General features: G+C 40.3%; 1 protein-coding gene across 2 annotated transcripts in view; it reads right to left on the bottom strand.

The window, feature by feature from the left end:
• The window catches only part of IL1RAPL2 (interleukin 1 receptor accessory protein like 2), a 392,970-nt gene that overhangs the window by 177,450 nt on the left and 195,213 nt on the right, over positions 1-20,307 (bottom strand). For both annotated transcript variants that reach the window (XM_055727756.1, XM_055727757.1), the window contains exons 3-4: positions 17,065-17,338; positions 2,061-2,247 (exon numbers count right to left, since the gene is read on the bottom strand). In XM_055727756.1, coding sequence (XP_055583731.1) covers positions 2,061-2,247; positions 17,065-17,338 — 461 coding nt within the window. The remainder of the gene's footprint in view (positions 1-2,060; positions 2,248-17,064; positions 17,339-20,307) is intronic.

The following is a 20,307-nucleotide window of genomic DNA, read 5'->3' as shown; positions in this document are numbered from 1 at the left end:
CAGTACTCATCATATTGTTTTGAAATCCAAGCAATTATACATTTTCTAGAAACTGGACTTAGGCTCTTTTGCATAGGCAGATTTCCATTAACAGTTAGTACCATAATATCCTCTAGAATATTTTTCCAAAACCCTGTTTCAGGAATAAGTTTCAAGTGATATCCTGACATATATACCTTCTGCATAACGTTAATATTGACATTTCACATTACTGAGCTTCCTAACTCGGTGCAGATAACACAGGTGTTGTCTAAGAACTGAACTGATAGCACCTTATTGTTACTTATGGATAAGGAGGTATATGTTGTAGGTTATACTGATAATGTTTCTTCACTATCAAGCCAGACTAAAGGTTGTCAACTTCGATTGTCTCACTGTTACCATCCAACCACATCAATTCTGTTCAATTTCACCATGCTGATGACTTGTCAGTCAGCTGTCACACTCCAGCCTGGTGTCACCCAACCTGTGTGTACAACCCAGATAACACATGGGGGTACATGGAACAAAGACACTTCTGTTCCCTTTCTTGGTCAGCACAAAGCATCATTGATGTGGGGTTGCACATTCATCTTCCTTAGACTGATTTCTGTTCCATGACAGCTGAAGATTATTCCTGCCAGACTATTTTTGCAGTCTGTTCTTGCAAAAAAAAATGAGATCTTCAGTGATCTGTTGTTCAGTAATACCTACATCGATAGGGCAAGAAACAGCTTCTCTATGGTACCCTCTTTTCTCCAAGATCTCAGACTTAACTGAATACATCTATTTTATATATGAACAGCACTGAAGATAACCACTCATATGCTGAGAGAAACAGCTTTAATGGCTGAAGGAGAAACTTTGTTTAATACCAACAGTGGGTTATGGCACACATTTTGTTACTATAAGAAAGAACGTGTGAGATTTCTGTAAAAAATAGAAATAGATGGCAACTTTTATAATTGCTCTTTTCTGATGCAACCTGCTAAGGAGGAAAAAAATCTGCAGCTCTGCACATATTACTTATTTCACACAAAATAACTATCTTTAAAGAATTTTATTAAGGTTGGAAATGAAGCATGCAAAATTCAGGATTTAACTAGATTGTATGTTTCTGTCTTAATTACCTGAACCAAGTTTGTCCTAAACTCATTCTGCCTTTATCCCTACAATCCAAACTCTATTTTCCATGGACCCCACTGAGCTCTTCTTCGTGCCCAGCTATCTCTTCTTCCCTCTGATTCTCAGCCTTTCATTCTTCTCCACTGTTTCTTGCAGCAACTCATATCCAAGGGCTTTTCAAATATCAGTTTGGTCCAAGTCCAGACAACAGGTAAAATTTACCAGACTTTGCTATGGTCTTGGTACCTGATGTCTGCCTAAAAAACCACATTTTAGTCATTATCTTGTTTTCTTGGGGATCTATAGAAATGCAACACCAATACAACTGCTGCTGAAAGTGGTGTGTGATACCTGACCAGCACTGGAGAAGGTACAGCCAGTCAAGTTCCCTGCCAAGCAGTAGAAGTATCTAACAGACCTCAGTTAAAATCAACAGACCTCAGTAAAATCATTCAATGAACGTCAGCAAAAGTAAATGCATCTCTGTGAAATTGTCCAGCAGACTTTGGTAAAAATGAGCAAGTCTTGGTGAAATTACCCAACAGACTTAATAAAAAGTCATTGGAAAGCACTGCTGAAGCTGGCGGTGCTGGTACACCTCTGGTTCCATTGTAGGTTGCCTCCCTTTGTTTCTACTACAGTATCAGGTAGGGAGACATCCCACCAAGGTAGAGACTGGTACAGAGGCACAGTGGCTTGGGAACGTACTGCTGTTAGAGAAGTCATGCGATCCCTTGCACAGAACATCCTCATTAATGCTGATTTCTGTCGGATAATGACTATACTGGGTAGTTTTGCCAGCACTTCAGTAGTACTTTTCTAATACTGGGAGAGCATCCTCCAGACCAGCCACAAACCACTGCAGGCTCAGAAAACCCCATCTCTAAGCCTCACACTCAAAACAGTGGAAGTTTTGTATAGTTTCAGCACAACAGTGATAAGACAGCAATAGTTACCTTGTACCACACCACATCTGGCTCTTGACTGGCTGTTTTGTAATCCTCAATATCAGGACAGAAGATTGTCTTTCTCTTACTGACTTCTGATTTTTCCAGATATCTGATCTTGCTGTTGTAGCACAGACCAGATTCATTCTCAGCTACCGTCAAGGACATGGACACCTTCATGCAATATGTTGAGTTTCTGCAGGGACAGAAAGATATTTTCATTTATCCTACCTCCTTTTCACCATGTTTGTTTCAGCACTGTAAGTTTGTTAGGCTCTTATCTTCACAAACACCTCAGCAACACATCCAAATAGTGACTGTCACGCTGCGTATTTCCAACATAGAGGAATTACTAGAAAAAGTAAAGGCTTGTTTCTGATTTACTATGAAGAACCTTGTAGAAATTTTGTTGACAAGTGATCTGACCCAGCACAGCAGCTTTTTTGAGCTTGCAAGTCTACGAACACAGGAATCTGTTGGCATCTCAAATGTTGGTCAGGATATACTGTCCCGTTTCCTCTGCATGTCACACGTGCTCCCCGTCTCCCTCTTTCTTTCCCACCTTCAGAAGGTATCACTCCAGTATGCAGCGCTATACATTTGAGAAGAAGGGTTATGTGCTGGATGTTAAAGCACATCATGCATGAAGAATTCCTCCCCCTGACTGAACTGCTATTTAAAAATCTACAGCATGTGATATTGTGGTGGGTTGACCCGGACCGGCTGCCAGCCGCCCACCCAGCTGCTCTCTCACTCCCACTCAACAGGATGGGAAGGAGAAAATAAGATGAAAAAGCTGGTGGGTCAAGCTAAAGACAAGGAGATCACCTGCCAATTAGTCACAAGCAAAACAGACTTGACTTGGAAAAAATTATTTTGATTAATTGAAAATTAAAATAGTCTGGGATGGTGAGAAAGGCAAAAAAAGCTAAAACACGTTACTCTCACCTCCTTTTTTGACTCCTCTGCCTCTCCCTCCCCAGCTGGTGCAGGGGGTGGGGAATGAGGGGCTGTGGTCAGCCAGTAGCGGCTCCTCCCTGTCACCACCTCACACATGGGCCCCCCAAGGCTGCAGCTGCTGTCAGGGGACCCAGCTCCCCAGGGTCCCCCCATGGTGGCAGGGGGGTCCCCGCTCCCCAGCCCGGTTGTTCCTCACAGGTTTCCCCTCAGCACTTCCCCGAGGCACCGCCAGCCCGGTGGGGCTTGGCTGTGCCCTGAGCTGGGGCCGCTGGAACCGGCTGGAACCGGCCGGCACTGGCCGTGCCTGGCATGGGGCAGCCCCTCCGCTCCCCTCAGAGGGGCCTGGCGACCCCACACACACACAAGAGGTCAGACTGGTAGTTGCACAGATATATTTTGGCCTTAAAAATCTTGGAAAATGTAATTCCTTAGCAATTCAAACCGTTGGCTGTTCTAGCACCAAAAAGCCTTGACAGAGGCAAATCCCGGCTAGCGGATTGCGAGCTACACCTAGTTTCTCTCAATATCAGCGTAGAATAGACATAACCAGCCCAGCTCCTGTGCCTCGCAATTGTGAAAACAGGATTAAATTAAATTCCCTTGGACTTATACCTCAGAGCTATCAGGCATACGCTAAAAAAAAAAAAAAAAAAGGCAAAAAAAACCCCCAAACTGGTGCCTGCCATGGCATTCCTGTGAGGCGCTCACACTTCACACAGGGTCATTGCAACCCTAAGTGCCAGCTTCTGCCCTTTGCGCAGCGCAGGTGGCAACATAATGGGACTCTTCCTCCTGTTGTGCATCATTTTGTCGTTTTAATTGACTGCGCCACAACCAAAGATTGCCTCAGGTAACACTGCCGTGCCAGCTGGTTGCTCCCATCAAAGGGAGCTGTAGGGAGCTCTTGCGGGAGACATTGCCACCCTGCCACCGCTCCCCTGGCAGTAAGGGAAGCAAGAGGGTGGCATGGGGCACAAAAAACACCCTATGCACCTGGAAAGTGACCCATCAGCCAAACCCTGACACTAACACTACTGGCTGCTTATTGCCTCCAATTAGACTCACGCCAATGCTTCTAATTTAAAATAAAAAAGCTAAAAAATTCAACGGATTCCATAATGAATCTTTTCTTACTCAATGTTTCAACATGCCACTCTGCCAAGTGAGCCTGCAGTTAGGGAGGAAATAAAAAGGTCTGCAGGGACACTTCATCCTAAACAAGCTTCATGCTAAACAAGCACTGACAAAACTCTGTGCAAATGGCTGTTCGTCGAAGGTGTGCCATGAGCAGGCATTTACATAAAGAAATATTTGCAAGGCAAGTCAACACGCAATCTTCAGAATCGTCCCATTTTCAGCATCATTAGTGTTACACATTCAGTCGAACCACAGACTTCCCCCTCCCTAATCCCTTCTTTTCAAAATGCCACCTGTACCTTTATGTAATAAAATTGGTGGGCATTTTCTCCATCCCTTACCGCAGAGTGGAAAGGCTCACTTTGCACACTGCCATGATGTTTTTCAGTTCAGAGGTTATAAAAAAGTCTCATCCTCAAAACCTGCACAAAACATCTTATTTTATATGAAACAAAAATTCTCTGGACTGAAAAAAATGCATAATTTTGGGTGAGCTCACCAAAAATTCTTACATGATTTAAGGAACATAAGTCAACTTTCTCCCAAACTACTTGCTTTTGAAAAGGATTACCTTTTTTGTAGGAAGAAAACAGAACATATTTGGGAAGTTTCAGTGCTCCCAATACAGCACGGAAAAGCCACAAAATATGGACACAAACACTCAGTATAATCCATAGTAATTAATCAGTAATGATTGTTTAACTTTCCTGAATGACTACAAGTATTACTGAGTGCAAATAAGGTCACATGTGCTCAGTAACAATGATCCAGGCTAATCAGGAACAGTGACTTTGAACAGTTGTCCATTACTTGGCGTTATTTAATAGTGCTGTATTTTCTGCTAACAATCTTGCATTATTTAGACTGTATTTTGAACAGCGCTGGAGGCTACTTCTATTTAAAATGCTTCCTGGAACCACGACCTAAAAATGTAGTATTCTTTTCATTAGTTACAATTAGAATTGAGTAGATAGAATTCAGAAAACTAAGTGCCTGGTGAGCACTATCACTTTTGTTCACACTCCATGACCAAGACAATAAATCTATTCAGGCTCATGATGAAGAAAGCCCTCACTAAGCCAACAGCAAGAGACTTGAAAGCTTCATGAATGCTTCTTCACCAGCCATTCACGTTAGCGCTACTGCTGGTAATTCAGAAAAGGGCAACTTCTGCAGGAATGCCCATGAATGAAGCAGCAGCCTTCTCTTAGTGTAGTCAGTTTGGAATAACAATCCTATTTCAGGCATGTGCAAAAGGAAACAGCAGTTTGATCAGCCTCACTGTTTTTCTCAGGTTTGAGGCAGAAGACTGCGAGCCGAAGTTTGTACAAGGCGTGAGCCATTCCTCCGTGTGCTAGGCAAGCTGTGCCCCTGTGGGAATGGATTTCATCGCTCAGTCCTCTGAGCTGCTGATGGATCTGTACTGACTTTTTCTTGGAGACTCCCATGGCTACCATTTTTCTGTGAGCTCAGATGCTATGAGACAGAACTTCCTAAGAAGATACATTCCCTTTGTTTTAACCAGAGTATTGACATGGAATTGACCATGTTCATACTATGCGGGAATTAGTAAATGAACCTGTTAATTTTCCTACACATAAAACGCCCTTGTAATTTGAAATGGAATTTCCAGAAGACCATGCTCTTGTTTCACTGGTACAAGACAACACGCTGTCTTTCCTCCCTTGTGGGGCCTGGCACATAATGGGGCTCTCTAGAAGGTGACAGCTCAAGGGAGAACTCAGGAAGTGGGTCACAAAGCAAACGATGGTCACGACAGCGCTGTTTTTACCACCTGGGTGAACAGACAGGAATATTATGGTGCTGGCCACCACACAGGTCATTGAGTTGATGGGAACTCACCTACAGAGGTCCCTCAGGAAGCCCATATTGCTGCAGTCTGGCAAGGATCCAGTTCTTTCCTTACAATTGTTTTCAGGACCTCTGTGTCCACAAGGGTTCTCCTTGATGAGCTGCATTTAAACTATGTAGCGTAAGGGTCTTTTTTGATTTTTTAGGGTTTTTGTAAAGGTGTGGAGACTGACTACCATGAATCCTTCATTCATTACTTTTCTTCTTTTAAAAGCTAATCAGATGGCCTATGAATTATAAAAAGGAGGATCTACCTTTGTTTTCAGTACATGGTCATGGAGTTTGGTGGGGCAGGTCAGTACTCCCAGCAGTTTGCAGACTGGCAGGAAAGGTTATATGACCACATTTAATGAGGAAGGGTGGAACACAAGAAGAACAGTAGATAACAACAGCAAAGCTGGTAACCTGGGTTTTGCTGTCAGAATTGGTGGCTAAAGGGAATCATCTTCCAGGAGGAAGATGCTGGAGGGCTTCCAGTGGTGATCTCAGTACTGCAAGGCCAGGTAAGAAGAGCTGTGTATAAGCAGAGAATATTGGGACCAAATGAACCTGGCAGACTGCAGACAGCCCACTTTCCACATATAAGGGAAATAAGCTTACGAGTCTGAAAGTGAGTCTTTTAATAATTTGTCTTTTCTGAAAGGTTTCCAAACCATTTATTTTTCGGGGCAGCTGATTTCCAGTAGATTCCATTTCTACAGGAGGTAGCAGTGGTCATATGGGGAGCAGGAAGAGGGAAGAAAAGAATCGCTTCGTCGTACAAAGAAAGAAAGAAGTCTTATATTTTCACACTTAAACTAAGATTTGTAATTCCCTATTTCAAGGGACTAGTTATACAGTGGGCCTACTCTCTCGACTGGAAATGTGAAGAAGGGTTTAGCTTTGCCAGAGTTCACAAAGCACTTTCCTTTGTTCTGGTGGCAAGTCATCTGTAAACCCCAGGCCACCTGGAACTTGCTCTGAACCACAAACTGAAGCCAGCTTCGAGTCCAATAGAAAACCACAGGGAAAACCAAGGGAGTTTAACAGGTCTCAAAACAAAAGCAAGAAAAATTATGAGTTTGGCTTGACTTCGAAGCAAGGACCAGAGGGAAAAAGGGAGGATATAAAGAAACGGATAAGAGGGATGTTTGAAATTGAAGTGTCAATTGTTAAATTATTTTTCATCTTGTTTTGGATTCAAGACAATTCATCAGCCCTAAGGATGAATTCAAATTAGAGGAAATATTCACAACTTTGGAAAAAACTTACTTGGCATTTGTGTTCTTGCTATGTGAGGGTGGTTTGTTAAGAGTCAAGTAAAACAATCTTGTCTCCAGTATGCATAGAACCTTCCTCCTCCATTTACTGATTTTCTTATACAGAGGAAGGAGGCAGCAAAATGGTTGGGTATTTTATATCTACTAGATTTAAAAAAATCCCTAAATTTGAATTGCATATTTATACAAGAGGATTTGCACTTTTTCTTATTTATTTTTCTCTTGCAGGCTCATTTTTCATTAAGTGTTGGGGTTTTTATTACATTCTAAGACTTTGATCTCAGAACTGAGACTGTGTTGGTAGATCCAAGAGCTGAGAAGTGTATTTATCAAAGCAGTGCTCAGGGAACAGCCCAACTCAGACTTAGATCTCTGCCAACACACCTAAACACTCTGGCTGTTTTAATGACATTTTTATTGCCTCACTGAAATACTGATTGCCCAACTGTATAGGTCAACCCTTACATTCACCTTTGCTTGTTCTGAGTTAAAGCAGTAACAGCAATAACTACACCACCAACCGTCTTTGTCCATCTGAAGGTCCACAGCAATTAATGCACTACCAGAGTCACTGCCAGCTGCTATAAAAATGTGCTATGTTATCCTCTTTCAGACTTAATTGAGCATTTGATTGTTTTCCCCTCTCTTCATGAGAATTTTATAGATTTATTCCTGTCTAAATTTTGAACTTCACAGAATGGTTACCAGGCCGTTTCATTGGTATCTGAGTTTGTTTCGCTCAGATCAATAAGATCATGGTCTGGTGATCTAGTTAAAGAAAAATGATTTATTACTTACCATTATGTTTTTTTTTTTATATTACACAAATGTAACAGCTTTCCTAAAAACAAATGTATTATTCACCTGCTCTAGGTGAACCTGCTTTAAGAGTGGGTTGGATTAAATGACCTCCAGAGATCCCTTCTAACCCTGACCATTCGGTGATTACTTACTCTTCCAAGGTTTCATTCAAGTACTAACTTACATCTCGGTGACTACCACTGCTACATGTTTGGCGTCATCGTCTGGAAAAGATCAGTTTCCCATTTATGATGAGTATCACACTCAGAAGTTACAACAGAGATCCTTCAAAGTTTTTGGATTTTTTTTTTTTATCGATTTGTCAAGCGAGAGAGCAATGCCTGAAGAGGAATAATTCAACAGATGGCTGGCACTGCTGTAGTTGGTCCCTGAACCACAGGCCAAGAGGTGCAGCGATTCCATGGCTTGTGTGTGTGGTACCTGCCCTTGGCACAACTTCAAACATTCCTGCCTTGTATTTTCCTTGCTTGTTGCTGTTATAATTGCAATTCTAATACCGATTCCTATGCATGATAAGGAGAAATTCTAACTACATGTTACTTCTCCGTTAATGTCTGAGTGGTTTTCAAGATCTACTAGTAGAAGAAAACAACATCATGGAAATATGATACCAGAAAACGAAGTGCTAAAACAGTACGACGTTACAAATCTAATATGCTTGCATTAGCTCTGCTTCCTTTGATCCTCCAACAGACAACTGCATTGTGAATCCAGACCAAGGTACCATTCAAGTCCCCATTCCCTTCAAGCAGAAAAAGTATTTGTGCTGAGCTAACCTTACATCACTCTGAGAATTTTTATTCTTTCTGTACTTTTTTTCTGCTAAGGTTCAATCACTACACAAGACTCACTGGAAACAAGACAACAATTTGAGCTTGACTAAAACATACTACATGTCCCAGAGGCCCATGTTTTACAATGATGAAAGGCTATACCATCCCTGTTCAAAAGAAACAACTTCTGAGCAAAGTCACTGAAAGGCAGTTTTGAAAGGCTCACATTGATGACAGCTTGAAAAACAGATATTGAGGGATGTCTCCTCAAGTTAATCAGGAATATAGTTCTCACCAGAGGCACTTAAAAGCAAGACCTGTACTCTCTGCTGTGAGTTTAGGCCTATTTAGGGAATTTTCAGGCTTCCTGGATACTGGGACAGAGAAAGAAAAGATGTTTGGATCTGGCAGTTGGGTAGTTTCTCACAGTTGGGTATCCCTCACCAAAGCTTAGATTAAGTTTAATTTAAAGTTGGACTTCACCTACCATCCTTAGGAAGTGGAAAATGTGACACAAAAATGTCAGGATGTGCCTAGTACGGTCACTGATACAGCCCGTAACAGCAAGGCCATGATTTGAAAATTCAGGGATAATCTCAGTATCATGTTTCTTAAGTCTCTCTGAGAATAGTAAGTGACAGCGAGCCTGATTTGCACATGGTGAAGGGTCAGAAGCTATTTCTTTTCTGGTTGCCTTCACACACACATGCACTGGTCCAGCTGACCTCTGCATCATGACAGAAGCAACTGAAAAACAAACAAATCACCAGTCATTCCAACAGGGACTACTCAGGCACAGAGAGAAAATCTCCAAGCATTTAAGTTGAATCATGCAGGTCACCAGTGTTCCTTGGGTTTGTGGGTTGTTTGTTTTTAAGTCTTCAAAAATGTTGGTTATTAGAAGTGAACATATGAAAATATAACGCAGAACACAGAAGAAATGCAGAAACTGAAAGAACACCAAGTTATCTCAGTGTATCACACCTAAGTTCATGAACTATCTGGTCTCCCAGCTTCAGCACATCCTGTGCCAGTAGTAGTCCTGTAATTGGCTGGGTTTGCTCACAGGGAAAATTTATTCCTTGCCCTTAAGAATTACAAAGTAGCAAGTTGCCCTAAAGTTTGCTACTGCAAATGACTAAGCCCTTTTCATTCATTTGCTAATGATTTTCTATTAGAACTCTGGATATTACTGTTAAATTATATTGTCTTACTGAAAAGTCCATTACAAATGACATAAATCTGAGGCACAGGGACGACTGCTCCCTAGAAAGTATTAAGAAATCACCTTCCAATAATCTTGTATTTGCAATACCCTCCTTCTGACAGCACTGAACGCTTTCTCCTTTATTTCTTCCTACCCACACAGTATGTGAATTAGTGTATCTACTCCTCTACACTTTTTATTAGACAGCATGCAAAACGAAAGTTGCATTCAGGACACCCATCAGACTTGTCTGCATTGCTAAACCTCACCAATATTACTGCCTTGGGGAATAAAACCTGTGGAGCACATCCTTCTTCATGCAGATGCAATGAGGAAAGGCAAGCCCCTCCCAGTTTGTATGTGGGCAAGTGAGCATGTAAAACAGTGGATAGTTACCATCTCATAGGGTATTACAAGGAAGGCTATCATGAAGAATCCTGAAGTGAATGTCCTTATGCTGATTTGCAATGAGAGCTGTTTGGGTTCTGCAGCTGAGTCCTCTTGGCTGTGTCTTCCCTTAAAGTGCTTGCCAGAAAAGAAGAAATCAACCTCCAGGATCACTTATCAAATACCAATTTAACTCCCTCTGGTTCTGTCACCTTGTACTTCAGGCATGATGGATTTTCTGAGGAAACCCATTTGTCTGTCCACTCACAGGACACGTAGAACATTGCCTACTGACAATGACATGGTACAGTTACAGCTGGCTTGATGCGGGTTTCCACAGGATGGTACCTGGGGGAGCACATTCTCCTCTATTGTTAAGTGGGGAACCGAAGGGAAATGAAAACTTCCTGACACGTTGGAGAGGAGATGGGGAAGGAGGCCTGAACAGCATCTCAGCTGTAGGTCTCCTGCATGCAGAAGCTGTCACTCCACTTTGCAGCCTTTCTCTCCACCACACAAGGTTTGAAGCCCACTGGGGAAGGCACCCCTTTCACAAGCAACCAGTGACAGTGAGCTAAAAAGTTACTGAGGCACAGCAGCACATGGAGCTTTCGCTATGACTGGCTGTAGGGGCTAGAAAGTAATGCCAGTCATTTAAAGGTCTGGGATTTTACTATTAGGAAAACTGAAGGATACACAATGTTCTCATTCTTGTGCGTGCTGCTGCAACAGGGGAGTCGCTGGATGCTCTCCAGCCACAGAGCAGCACAGCATTTCTGCTCGAAGCCCTGATGGTTCCTGCAGCTTCTCACCAACAGTAAACACTGGCTTTCAGAAAGACAGGGGATGGATATTTCCTCTTTAAAGCTTTAGAGGGTGGTGAGTGAGCAGAAATATACATATCACCAGGGAAAGGAAACAAATCTTTGTTCTTCTGCAAGTGTAAGTGTTCAAAAGAACAGATAGAACTGATTTCTCTCAATAAAGACAATGTCATCAAAATTATTTGCAGGAGCATCATGAGTTTTTACACAGTTTCAGATAGAAAAGTAGAAGCATTCTGATTCCACTTTCTCTTGCATTTTGATAATGCCAAAACCTCAGTAAGTTAAATTTTATTTTATCATGAATCATACTGACTTTATATTGTATCTGCTCTAACAGTGTATTTAAGTATTGAACACTATATATCACAGAGATTTTGTTTATACAGAACCAGTCATTTCTGATGTGGGAAATGTCACACACTTTTAATGCATGACATTTAATGTTAGTGTCATACAGAGCTTGGGAAGCATATGCCATGCTGAATCCATGCACTTGCCCCAAATGTGAAATTCAGCTGGCTTCTACAGACATGCCTGGGACAGTACAGCCACGAAAGGCGATCACATGCCAGTGTGCAAGTCTGAGAGGTAACTATGAGATAACCTAATCCATCAGCTACTTAGATGTGCTCCTCTTGGACATCTTATGATCAAAGACACTGGCCCACTAGAAAGTATCATCTTTGGATCTTTTCAGAGTAAGTCTATGGGAAAAGAAAGCACTTGCCAGTGAAGCATATGGAAGGAGGTATCCCATGACTAAAATGGAATTACAACACTGTATTCAGAGGGATTTGAGATACAAAATCACCTTTGTCATGAGCAGCTGAGCACTGAATAAAGCCAAAACACCTGAAAATGAAACATTCTGTAATGAGAAGATATTGCCACCAACAGAATGAATGACTGTATTAAAACACATATTGTAAGAAACATGAGAGATGCCTGCAGAGAAAGTGGCCTTACCCCTGCACATTTTTGTGTCACAGTTTAGTCCAGTTTTCCTATTTGGCCTCTGTTTGGACCTGAAAAAACCCTCTTCTTTCCTTTCACTTCAAAGCCAGACTTTCAGGGCACAGAAAAGTGGTGCAACTTTTCCTGGGATGATGAGTGCATACCGCAGTCCAGGTTGCAGGCATTTGAAACAAGTTTCTCAGCTCTGCCTCAGACCCACTGAAGTGAGAGCAGAAAGGTTATGCTGCAAATTAAGTTTTACTGGCAGCCCCTCCAGGCTGTCTAAATCTGATTTTGATTTGCTGGTCATGCGCTCCACAGAAATTCAGAAGCTGGAAGGCTTAAAAATCTATTATCGGTCTATTTTATTACTGCTTAGAAAGTAATATCTCAATATTTCACCAGTGGCTCAGCAAAGGCTTGATTCCTCTGTGCATGTCCATAGCAATGCTACTCTCCATTAAGAACTGTGCAGATAGGGACAAAGTAAGGGAAAAAGGATACGCAGATTTCCTAACTTGATTTGTTAGCAGTCCTCTGGCATCAAATGCTGGTATTAAAGATCTGCAGGTTTATTGCCTCATAGGCATTCAAAGCCTTTATTCCTTTGTTATTCTGCATCCTGTACAAAATCTGAGGTTTGGCTCCGTCACCCAGTCTGGCAACAACAAACCTCCACTCCTGCTTTCCCTGCACCCCCTCAAGGCCCAGACTGTCTACCCTCCTGATTCACATTATGGAAATTGAGTCATTTTATTTCACCAACAGTTAATTAACAGCAAAAACGCACTAATGTTTTGCTCTTACTGATCTTGCTTATAAAGCATTTATTCAGTACTTCTTCAGTTTATGTCAAAGCTGGGCCCAGTCTGAGGAAAGGGCTTCAGGAGTGGTCCCTTGCTGAGGGCAAAGGTGCAGCTAAGCTTAGAATCATAGAATCATTTAGGTTGGAAAAGACCTTTAATCTTTGCTGAGTTTTTTTTTTCCCTAGCTCATCTTCTCTTCTTTTACCAGGTTAAAAATATCCAAGTAGGCCCAGTTCTTGTTCCCTCTTCAAAAAACAGAGGCTTTTAACACAGAAAAACAAATGTATTTGTTCAGAGAGCAAAAGCAGTGCATGATATGGCCAATGACTGTCTTATGTAAGCAGAACTTTAGGGCCACCCTATGCATTTAGATCTGTTTTCATTTCCATGTTTGGCTTTGATGTTCTCATCTCTGAATCCTTCAGTGAAGATGCTTCAATCCAGCGTGCTGATGCAAAAATCCCAGAACATCAAACCTCTGTAACAGAAATGCTGACAGCTTGATCTGAAAGTAGCACTGGTGGGTGCTGGAAGATTAATGGCATATCCAGGGCCTGCAGCACATACAGACCTCCAGAACACAGCATTTCCATACTGGGTGGTGAAGTCACAATACAAGTGTCCCAGCATTTATCTGGGAATTGTAAAGAAACACACATCTATCCATTAGTCAGGACCCCTTTTGGTTGTCACTGGATCTTGCTGTAGTAATATCCCTGATTTGGCACAGAAAAGGCATCTAAGAACAAAGCAAATCCATGGAATTCACATGGATTAGATGACACAGCTCAGTTCTGTGTTTTTTTTAAAGTCCCTGCAGAATCAGCACCCCTTAATATGTTACAGCCATGCTTAACACAGGAGAAGAAAAACCACAGTTCCTTTTGCATCTGAATGTCAGTGCAATGTATTGTGAGAAGAGAGAAGTAAGTTTAAATGCAACAATAATTTCTTCCTATTATACACACACACACCCCCCCTATGGAACAATGTCTAATTGGTTAATAAAGGAGAGACAATATTTAAATTATGGTATCCGACCTCTTCAGCCTGAAGAAGCAATCTCTTTCATTAAGGCTGCTCTAATATTCCTTAATTGTATTCAGTATTACGGGTTCATTTATAAAACAGACATTATGATTATTGAAATGACAACTCTGTACAAGAAAGAACTCACTGACACATTTACTTTTTACCCATCTCCAAATAACTGTCATATTAGCCTATCCTTCACCTGCTCACACCCACCCCTTTCAGGCAGCTTCTGAAAAGTTCTTCCCAATTTTTCAAAGATACTTATGCCTCAGTCCTACAAGCACCCATAAGCAACCAGAAAATGCAGCTTCTTGAGAAATGGGGTCTTTTTTAGAATTGTGAAGAACCTTTTCAACAAATAGGAAATCTAGTGAAATGTGCAGTTGCCATTTTTCCCCATACCGTTTTCTTATTTCTCATGTTGTTTTGACTTGGAAAAAAAGAGGTAAGTTGGGGGAGAGTGAATTAGCATAGCTCTCACTATTGCCTGTGACAACCTTTATGTACAACGTGCTAACACCCTTGGTGTTCAATTCCCTTATGTCAGAGAAGATCTTCCCATCCTGAGAATGTGTCCTTCCTTTCAAGCCATAAACTTCTGAGACAGGGACCTCTTGTCCCCACTCAGCCTCAGCCCTGCACCCAAGCATCTCATTCCCTTGCAGCCTTTTGCATAGACAAATACAAGTTTCAGACACAACAGTTCTAAGGCAAGAGACTTCACGTGGTTGAATGCAGCACACCCTAGCCCCTGGGGCACACAAATGTGGGTTTCCATCCTTCGGGCAGCAAAGGGAATTGCACCAGAGCTTCCCACCTCCTTGGTGAGTGGCCCGCAGTTCAGAACGAAATTACTTTTGAATTTCTCTCAGAGAAGGTAAACGAAAACTTCGTTGAGAAAAACTTCAGAAGTTTTACATTTATCTTGAATCAAAAGCATTTTCCTCCCCAGTTTTATTCATTCAGCTACCAAACCAAAACAATCGGTTACGCACACAACCCTAAACTCACTGCTGCACACTGACGGACACAGTCACCTCTTCATTTCCACTGCACTGAGTTTTCTCTACCAGTTTCCATTCAGTCTACAAAAGATGACGTTTGTAGCAGAAATTGTTAATGTTTCTAGGAAATAAAAATATATTCTAGAATTTCTGCTCTTATTTGGGACCTCTTAGTTCTCACAAAGCAGAAGATCCTGGTTAATGACTAAAACGCAAAAATTTGCTTATCCCCCTCCAAAAAAATGGATTAATAAAGCTGAAATTACACAGTTAATGGTGTGGACAGTCTACCACAAAAGTGTGATCATATTTCAGAAGGTTACATCTAGCACAATTTTAATTAAATTGAAATAAATTAATATTGCTATTTCTTCAGCTATTTTAAGCCACCTATGATTTCATAAAAAATAACAACAAGGATACATTACCAAATCTTTGGAAGAAAAAGATAATTCAATAAAGTAAGATATACGATCTTTTATGTGTAACCACTATATATAATATTCTGCACTCCACCATAAATTTGAAAAAAGCAAAAATATCGGTAATTATATAAGAAAGTTCTAGCCAAAGCAGGAAAACTGCGTAACTGACAAGGAAGATCTTATTGCTGTGCAATGCCTTCCAAGAAGTATGCCATATAGTTTTTATCTGAAAATGAGGAGAATGCATGAATTATTTAAGAACTTGCCCATTTGTTACCAATACTTTGTCATGTTAATGAGCAGAGAGTTTTGCAATTTCATGCAAAAAATAATACGACCCAGAATTTGATCCAAGATCAGTTCTTCATTGTTCACATAGGATGCAGATTAAAATTTCCAGAGTATTAAACTAGTAACCTGATTATCACAACAGTGACTTCTTATGAAAAAAGTATAGCTCCCTTGAAACATGTAAATCACTATCTTCCCATAACATTTCAAAATTACAAAGTTCACATTACACCAAATCTGTGACAGAGCTGCTAATACAAGAATAACAGACCTAATATTGAGTTTGGCAAATGCAACTGGTATTTAAACTGGATGATGGTCCCCAGTACAAACCACCACGTGCCACAGCACAATCTTTGATTTTAATAGCGCTCTTTAGGATCAGAATCAAGACTTAGCAGAGATGGAGAGACAGACAATTCTGGGCTCTGAACAGTGCTGTTATTTTGCTGCAAATATTTGATAATAAATTCACAAAACTTGTGTATAATTTCAGCATAGAACAGCAGACAAGGATGAAGCAATATTCATTCTCTGAAACGAAATAGTTTAAAACCAAATCATATAATGCATCTGTAAACTTTTCATTTAAAACTGAACCACTTAAGCAATATTTATTCATTCATTCTTGAAGAGTCCTCCTTTTTTATCTTCTCATTTTAGGCATAGAGCTGACATTAACATCCACATGATGGAAATCACAAGCTGCAGCCCATGCTTAATTTAAGGCTCATCCAACAGTTCCAAAATAATTCTGAGACATACATTCCAGTGCCTTACCAAACAAGGTCTGCTTAAACTTATGAGAAATCATAACTGTATATTAAAATAAACATTTCTTCAAAACTAGACAGAACTGTAACTCCCCATGGCCAGCCCCATCAGAATAATTTGAACTGTGTCTAACTCTTGAATAACTCAAAGGATCTGAAAACAGCATTACTTAACCATACTTTATGATTTAAGAGATATCTAGTTTTGAAGGTTTATGGCAAAATGAGAATTTGCAAATGTTGGACTTAAAAAAAAGTGAAAGCACACGTTTAATTACAGCTGTTGCAAGAGGTAACTATAATTACAAGGGAAACAAATTTTGAGACAAAGCATTATGTGACATATATAATCATGAGAATAAAAATAATGAGTATATATTAATGGGAAGAATATCTCAATCCTGAGAGCTAAATCTAAACATATTTTTTTTTAACCAAGACAATCTATACATTCTTAGTTACATTTTAACACAATACCCACCTTAGAACACATGTGTAGAAACCACTGTCTTGCAACTCAACCGAGTGAAACCATATTGAATCTTCATCCTTGCTCATCCTAACTTCAGAAAATATAATGGGTTCTTCTAAATCTCCTTTGTTTTTGTACCACATAAGCCTAAGACCTGTGCTTTGGGCCATGCTATAATTAGTTCTGATATAGCTGTAGAAAAGGGCACATTTCACTCGGACTGGTTCACCTGCCAAAGCCATGTATGTCTTGAGATCCACTGACCAGTCAATGCAACCATCAACTGAAAGCAAAACAATAATAAAGAAATATTAGATACAGATATATTTTTTCAAGATAGTGAAAGGCAGCTTGTGAAATGCAATGCAATTAATTAAAAGAAAAGAACCTTTGTTTTATAGCAATGTGAAAAACCTGAAGCAGCTATTGGCAAATAAAGGAGTTTATGCACCTTTTTTAGTTACATGTAAATGTGAATATGCAGATACTAAATAGAGCGCACTAGGCCTGCTCAACTCCATTTCTTTAGCATATCATTCTTTTAATCCCCAGAACACTAATTCTTTAAAAAATAAACCAAGTGTTTGTTTTAACATTACCTACTTGTCCCCATAAACTAGTTTTGAATTTTTTTAATTCCTTGTTGGAGGAAAAAATACATTGGCATCTGATCCAAATCTCATCCTTAAAAACTTTTCCATCCACCTCTGCTAATTATGCTATGTAAAAATAAAAAATAAACAACAGATGTGACTTTTATCATTTTCTTTTCCAGGCAGTTCCACACAGCTGCTTTTTTTTTTTTTTTCCTACAGCCTACTCAAACTGTAGAGATATGTTTTATATACAACAGGATACAACTACAACATGCTACCTATGCAATCAAGCTTAACACAGGAATTGTACAAATACAAAAAGGCATCCTTTGATGTTCTGTTCAATGAAAAATTTTGAAACAGTTTTCTGATATTCTGCTTTAAAAATGAAGATGTCAGCCATAATGACATAATAAAACATTACCTCTCCCTACATTTTTTTCTTCCATTATTTTAAATCATCTTAGTTACAGTATAATCCTAGAATATTCACACATATCAGCACGTACCTCCTTCCTCACATATCAGAGACCTTTTAATACAATCCTTTTTATTTCTGGAAAAAATGAAGCCTGAAAGTCAACCAAGATTATAACCAAAGAAAAACACTGCAAAGGCAGATCATCAATAGGCAAATACATTATCTAAAATTAATAGATTTGATTGAATGTGTAATTTTTAGAATTTATTGATCATATCCAGCTACATGTAAGTGGAACATCTTTACTCTTGATGTAGCTCCCTCAAATTCAACCAAGTAAGGTTAAAGGTTCCTCTTCTGCATTTACACTATCAGTTCTCAAACACTTAAGTGTTACACATTCTCATACATTCTTCATCTCATATACATCTTCAATAGTATTCACTCATTAAGTGTTTTTTTTTATTTATTTCCTAAACAAACGTAGTGAGTCAAAATTTCTACATAAGGTGGAATATCAGTCTAGTCCTTTTTTTTCAGTGTTTTTTACTGACTTTAAATTATGTTTACCATTTTTTCAGGCTTCTCTTTAATCCTTCAAAACTAACCCTGATAAATGGAAGGTTTTAATTTTCCCATTATAGTAAATCAGCTTTAATTGCACTGTGACCACATGAACCATGCAACTGAACCATATTTTAAGCCTGTTGACACTGACTGCTTTCATCCATCTCTAATACATAAACTTCCACGTAACATCTTGTTGTGAAACAAACGTTACTTATAAAACAAACCAACATAGCTCAAGAGAGAAGGGAAACTCATTACTCAAAACTATACTTTTAATGTATCTACTCTCATGACGGCATTGACAGGCGAAGGGAAACCGTTCCATACCCTCACCCCACGTGGTGTGGATCAGACTACCTGCTCCTGCCACCCACCCCCCAGGCCAATGCAAACGCAGCAGCTGGTTGTGCCAACTGACTTCTTACTTCAACAAAAGCCCCAAAACCAAAAACATTCAGCTGAAGTTACGTACACAAAGTTTCAGTTAACTTCAATTTTCATTTCCATTCTCATTTTGCTGAAAACATCCTGATGATTTAAAATGCATTGCTTTTTGCTTTTAGAAGCTCCTGCTAATGACATAAAATAAAAGGCCAGTAGCAACTTACTGACTTTCCTTTTCCTCACTGCTGCAGCGTCACTTCTTCCTCTGTGTTCTCCCTCTCATAGCTTAGTGCCACACAAAACAGGACGAGTTTGGATAACCCTTACTTGAAAATCAGGTACTGAAGTATTTGTTCTCAGTGCAAACCCTCCAGGTTTATAACATCCTTCATCCTGACCAAAGCCAGACACTGTCACTCAAACATTCTCTTGCCAGGACCCCGTGAAACACTGCATTCACCTCTTTCTGTGATGGTGTTATACAGGCACCAGCAACTAGCAGCAGAGCTGGGAACAGAACCCAACTCTCCCAGTCCTACAAACCCATCCAATCCACTATGACATTAAAGCCTGGTTCTGCCATTGTAAGCTGCCAAGCAGGTAACAATGTACTCCATACAGAGCTTCCTCACAAAAGCCATGTACTTTTTTTAAGCCCTGCTGTTCAGGCTGATGCGATTTTACAATTAAAGAGCAGCACAGAGCTCGCAGCCGCCTTTTCTCAGCAAGGGATGTGAAAGGCAGTGCTGAGCTCTCCAGGTGGCTCATCCCCGTTCTCCAGGGCGCACGGGTACTCTCAAAGGCACCCTTCCTCCTGTGCTTTAGCAAAGTCACAAAAGTCTAAGTAGGAGTGTAAACTGAAATGAATAGGGGTGCCCAGAACTGGAATTTAGATCCAAACTAATTCAGCTGATCTAACTAATTCTGTCAATCTAATCCTGTCATGTCATCTAATGCTTTCAAACCTGTGCTGGTTCAACAAAGTTAAACCACAGTGAAGAATAACTGGCATTCAAGCACACATGGAAAGCTTGTGGGTCAAACAGAAAGGTGCCAGTTTTTCATTTATTTCACAGAGCAGAGTCACAATTAGGAAGACTTACGGAGTTACTTACTGACCCAATATGGAAATCCAGCTTTGGAAGCTGAAAACGCCTCTGCTTCCAGTAGAATTTCTCCCACATCCACACCAAACAACTTTTCAAAGTACAGCTCAAACAAACACTGAGCATCCTTCACTGTCATTAGATCTGCCACATCTTCCACTTTCATTTGAAAATT

The sequence above is a fragment of the Falco cherrug genome, chromosome 15 (genome assembly GCF_023634085.1).
Source record: "Falco cherrug isolate bFalChe1 chromosome 15, bFalChe1.pri, whole genome shotgun sequence".
Classification (NCBI taxonomy): Eukaryota; Metazoa; Chordata; class Aves; order Falconiformes; family Falconidae; genus Falco; species Falco cherrug.
The sequence above is the reverse complement of the archived record's forward strand: the minus strand, read 5'-3'. Positions and strand labels throughout refer to the sequence as shown.